Genomic DNA, 5,802 nt, shown 5'->3' on the forward strand with positions numbered 1-5,802 from the left:
TTCATGGCATGTTGAAGAAGAAGATTGTAAGTTTTAATATTTTAGGAAAAATCTCTGGCTCTATCTTCCTCTCACGGTTTTATAGTAAAGGCGTATTCTTGTCTTTTAATTTATTCAAATAAGGCGTATCTTTGCTCATCCAACCAGGAGCTGTCTCTGACCCTCTCCAAAGCCAGGAACTCCCTGCAATTTGTTTCCTCGATCTAAGGCCATTTGTCCCCTTTATCTAAACAAAGTGTAAGCAAAGACTCTCCTCTATTGGCCTGGACTCCTGCTGTTTTACGGCTTTTCACAGATCAGTGTAAAAGCTGGAACTTCTCCTGATTGTTTCCCACACAGATAAAAGGCAGTTCAAAAGATCTTAGCAAACAATCTGCTGTAACTACAGGTAACATAAAGGTCAATAGGGCAGAATATGTTTTTAATCTGAAAACAGTTGGTGAATTTTTCAGAAAACTAAAAATGTTTTTTTGTTTTGTTTTTTGCCATTGGTGTAAATAAATTATAAAACAGACATTCAACTCAAAAGAAAAAATCTGATTTATACTTTGTGGCAGTTTGTTACCAGAAAAACAACCCACTAATCTTTTAACACCAAATTAATTATTGTTTATAAAATATAAGCTCTTTTGACATACTGCTTATCTGCTTAGACAAAAGAAATTTACAGTTGATAAATGTTGCAAAAGTAAACGTTCTTTACTTTGTGGCACTTGGTCACCAGAAAATGTACTCATCTTTTAGAAACAGACTAACAACAGATATTATTGTTAAAAAATATATTTATTTCTGCCCTTTTGAAATACTACAGAACTGTGCAGTTGGTGAATTTGGCAGGAAAGTAAAAATGTTTTTTTTTCTGTCATTGATGGTACATATATATATTATAAAACAGACATTCAACACAAAAGTAAAATTCAGATTTATACTTCGTGGCAGTTCGTTACCATAAAAAAAGAAAACGCTCATCTCTTGACACCAAATTAATAGCAAGTAATATTATTGTTTATAAAATATAAGCTCTTTTGAAATACTGCTTTGCAAGGCATTTCAATGCAGACCGTGCATTTGGAGGCCCCAGTTATGTTAGGAAGGACAGGGGCAGTTTCACTGTGTGAACACAAAAATTAAAATAAAATTGGAATAATATGATATAGTAGTTATTTCTTGCTTTTGCAAAAAACAAAAAAAAAAAAAAAACTATATACTATGATAGCTATAATGATGTTGATAAAAATATATTTTCTTTTTAATGTTGATATGGAGTACAATGTTGGGGTACTCTACCCACCTCTGCATACAGGTAACTGAGCCATGCTCACATTGGACTCACCTGAGTTAAAACAGCTGACCCAATCCCGCATGTGCTGCACACCTTCTCTCATTGCTGTGTAAATGTTTGACTTGACACACCCATGAGGCTGAGGACCAATCTCCATGGCTACACAAAGCAGGATTTACATGAAAACATCCTTTCAGTGGGATCAGACGCATTTATGTTAAAAACAGCAAAAGGCAAAAACTCACCAAAGCCGTGTTTTCCAATGGAGTCGAGGGAATATGACTCTTTAGTGGAGACGTCAAAATGGATGAATCTCATTGGCGTATCCGGCATCTGTTTCTGACAGGAATTACGAACAAACCCAAAGTTACACAATTTATACAATTTTCATGGAAATGGTTGTTCAAGTTTTCTGGAGTTTGTTTCTGTCCACTGTGATCATTTCGCGAATCCGATCTGATCTATCTAGGAATCATCACTCAGGCGTAAAAATATTTAAAAACTGGAGGCATGAACCAGAGTCGAGCGTACTCCCATCAGATAACAAGAACCGGTTTGAAATTAATCTTTCTGCACAATTACCGTCAGTCTGTCACAAAGGTACAGTTTGTTCTTGTTTCTTCGGCTTCCAAGCAACTATGAACAACAGGCTTACAGACAATATTAGTGTCACTTGAACATGTTCACACTTGCACTACAAACAAAGTGACAAGCGCATTACCAAGATAAACAGCCCAGAGGTAATCCTCGAGTGCGACACATATTATCGTCACATTCTCAAGTGCACATCTCCAGCTAGCTCAGCTGCCTTCCTCTCCTGCAATTGGCCATGCAGTTTCTTGGCTGAAATAAATGGTTTTGTTATCTTTCATACATCACTGTTCTTATCCTCATCAGAAAACAAAAAAAATACCTCAGCTTTCAGAGTCCATGGAGAAAATCTATGCCTCCTCTAGAGCACTTGAGTGCAGCCACTTTGGAAACTGACAGGTATTGACATCAGTAAGACCATTTCCAAAGAGATATTCGGTAAAAACTTCCTCAAAATGATGTTGTGTGTTGAGAAAAAAAAAACAAAAAACAAAGCACATGTTTAGGAAGAGCTGCAGAAGATGATTTAACTTTGGATGATTTATGTCTCGGGTTTGCAACAAATTTTGTCCCATTTCTTTAAGACTTTCAGACACTGTTCATCTGCAGTAGACAGTTTTTATTTCAACCTGATGTGGTCTCTTTACACTTTGTCCACTGTTCTTACATTGTAAATAAACATTGAAGAGTCAGGTCATGGCCAGGTGCTGCGCAGAAAAACATCGAAACTACTTAAGACCTCTATTAAACATTACAAGACAGTCGGGACGCTCTCTGCCAGATCTCGACTAACACGTCCACTATTTCTACTCAGGTTGCCACTGAAAACTTCAAAGCATTTACCTGCAAGTGTCTGAATATGTGAAGACAGACCCAGTCACAGTCAGAATAAGCGATGAAGCACAGGCCCATGTTGGCGGTGGTGTTGTGGAGGTCACAGATGAGATCCACTGCCGCCCGGCTGCCTTTGGGACCCAGCAGGTTGTTCAGTTCACGGGCCCGGAAGATCTCATAGGGGGCCCCCTCTGATGCGGGGCCACTAGAACACAAACACTTTAGCTAATGGAGTGCTGTACTAACTTAATATATGATTTCATTTATTAGGGTTAAGGTGGAATCCAAATCAATCTGGTCACAGGTTAAAAAAAAAAAATCTAATAAATGGTTGTTTCAACAAAGAAAACATTATTCTCTGCATAATTGTTTTAATTCATCCATACTGGAGAGTTTTTTAACATACAAGCAAATGGCCTGTTCAAGGTCATGTCACATAATCGTAGTTTTTATGTTTTGAGCCGTTCAGAGGTCGGCTTGTTTCGGGAGTTTTGAATCGTTTCTCTTGCAGCAGGACCAAACTGAGGTTGAGCTTATCACCTTAAACTGGTGCCTGGACTTTCTGCTTTGGGATTTCCCAATAAAAAGCTAAATTTATGGTTCTGCCAGTCTTGGCTTAGGCTGGTACCTCTGACACCCAACCAGAGATAAACAGAAGACAATGAATGGAAGGATAAATCTGTTGAGTCACAGTTTAACAAAAGGGTCAGTTGCATCTTTTCACATTGACGCAGGTCAGTTTGAAGAACTTTCTCCCTCAACACAGTAAATAATGATTTAAAAACTCTGTTTTGAACCTGCAGAGCTTCTCTGTGTGATATCTGAACTAGTTTGATGACCTGAAACAATGTGACTGTGACACAAGCGGGATGGTTTTCTGCAACAAAAACAGAGCCTCACTTGAGGGTTGCGTGGGTGAAGCAGCGGTTCAGGTCAGTGTCAACGTATCTGGTGCACTGCTGCACGGCCCGAGGGTTGGACAGCAGCATCAGCAGCGACGCGGGCCCCCCGTCCTCCTTTCTGTTCTCCGGCTTCAGCATCTCTCGCACCAAGTACACTCCTGAGAGCTCGTTGCCGTGCGTGCCGCCACAAACTGCGACACGGGACAACCTGGGCAAACGCACCGGCTCATCTACCTGCATCTGACAGAGGAAACCAGAGTTCAAATAAGAGATTGAAGGGTGGCGCTTATGTTCTCATGTTTTATTCATTGGGCATCGATGCGAAAAAGAAGAAGAAGAAAAAAAAAAGTAGCCAATATGACAATCGGTGCAAAACCAGAAATGTAGATTTGTAGAATCTTACCTTGGTTCTCAGGGCTGATGTTAACTGTGAGCGCAACAATGTTGCCTTTAAACCAAAGTAAACAAAAGTCACCACTGAGATTAACTTCAGCTTAAAGTTTCTTTGGAAAACACAGACATGGCTGAAATAGTGGTAAACCCGATAGGTTATTGACGAAATGAGTGAAAAGGAATCATGCAGCTCATCTTTCTCCACCTACCCACCCCCCTCCTGTTACCTTTCTCTCCCTGCCATTTACCCACTCGCTCACCCTCTCCTGGACCTTTTATGTAGTTTCACTGATTCAGCATTCCCATCCCTCCCTCTCTGCCAGGCTGCAGCCGCCCGTCATGGTCTCTCTCAGCCTCTCGTCACGCTGCACCGCTCTAGGGCAGGCAGGGTGTGCCCCCGATGGTGAAAACAGAGCGTCCCTCTCTTCCTCTGGTCGCAAACAGATGAAGAGTTCAAGCCGAACCCCCTCCCCCCCAGCTCACCGTGTTCTCTGCGCACTCCGTGCATGGGATGGTAGGTTCCAGCGGGCTTTTCAGATAAACCTGCCAGCATGACACAGCAAGAGAACAGAGGCGCCTGTGGTGTGTTTAGTGGAAGGAACAGCTCTTCTAGCCGAGAGCAAAGCAGGACGGGCCAACTGAGGATTTGCAGCGTCCGATGCACAACTATTGGTAAAGATGCAGAGAGCACCTTAAGATAAGTTTGGCTGAAAGACACGAGAGATTACAAGACGTTTCAGACAAAGTNATAGAGAAAGAGAGCCACAAATCAGGACTTGGATGCCAGATGCTATTGGCAGGTTGTTCCTGTTGAGGATGTTTACGGAGTTAGTCAGCAGGGAGTGTGCTCTGTCTTCAGTCTTGGATTATTTCGGTAGTTGCTTTTGATCTTCAAATCAATGTATTTATATTTCAGCGATTTACAACAATTATCATCTCAAAGACCTTTATACTGATCTAATTTCTAAGCAAAAATTGTAGTTATAATGGATTGAATCTTCATGCAGACTAAGCCTGGTGGGGGGCCAAGTAAAGCCCTGGTGGCCTGCCAGGCTTATAACACACTGGGGGAAACCCTGCTTCTCTGATCTTAAGCCCGACAATCCCTCGTGAGGGATCTGTTTTTGGGTGTTTTCGGCTTTCTCCGTAAACAACCGCTCCACGTTACTTTTTTTTCCGCTAGAGAAGGCCTTCATCATTCGAAAATTATCCCGTATCAAAGTTTTGCCCAACATATTATGGTTTTACAGCTATTTCAAAACAGCTGACGAGATTGAGAGGTCCTCAGAGATTTTGTAGTTTTCCTAAAACTCTCTTCGAAAAAAAACTCTTTTAGTTGAGGAGAGCTCCATCGACAAGAATCACATGACAGGAAAGACTCTGAACTTTCTAGATAACATAAATTCGGCTACGTAAATTTACTACCGGGTCTGAATTAGTCCTGCGTAACAGAGCTCTCTGTCGCGCGCCTTATTTGTGCGTTCTGCACGTGGTCTTTATAGGAGACTTATTTCATGAATACAGACTGAAAACGTTGGAGTTACGTCACTTTTCAGCGTTCCGTCAGTTCAGTTTTGATTTAATTATGGAGAATCTATCATTTGTGATGGCACAGCAGAAGAAACTGGGCGATTTAGAGGCTTTGTGATGCGCACACGTAGCTTTTCTGATAGACACGCACAAAGCTGCACGGCAGTACCGGATGGTTCACTGTGGACGTAGTTTCCTGAAACAGCTTGAACATCCTCATCAGCTTTCATTTTTCTGAGAGGAGCAGATTAGGTTGAACGGTTGAAACTT

The 5,802-nt window shown here is 41.4% G+C and overlaps 1 protein-coding gene across 1 annotated transcript in view; it reads right to left on the reverse strand.

Annotated features, from left to right (window-relative positions):
• LOC103137475 (N-acyl-aromatic-L-amino acid amidohydrolase (carboxylate-forming) B-like) overlaps positions 1–4,423 on the reverse strand; it is a 17,299-nt gene extending 12,876 nt beyond the window's left edge. Inside the window, exons 1-5 of the mRNA XM_007551223.2 lie at positions 4,013–4,423; positions 3,608–3,849; positions 2,717–2,912; positions 1,528–1,621; positions 1,334–1,441 (exon numbers count right to left, since the gene is read on the reverse strand). Of these exons, the coding sequence (XP_007551285.1) occupies positions 1,334–1,441; positions 1,528–1,621; positions 2,717–2,912; positions 3,608–3,849 (640 nt within the window). The 5' untranslated portion in view covers positions 4,013–4,423. The remainder of the gene's footprint in view (positions 1–1,333; positions 1,442–1,527; positions 1,622–2,716; positions 2,913–3,607; positions 3,850–4,012) is intronic.
• Between the last annotated feature and the right edge of the window lie 1,379 nt (positions 4,424–5,802).

The sequence above is a fragment of the Poecilia formosa genome, unplaced genomic scaffold (genome assembly GCF_000485575.1).
Source record: "Poecilia formosa unplaced genomic scaffold, Poecilia_formosa-5.1.2 Scaffold41, whole genome shotgun sequence".
Lineage (NCBI taxonomy): Eukaryota > Metazoa > Chordata > Actinopteri > Cyprinodontiformes > Poeciliidae > Poecilia > Poecilia formosa.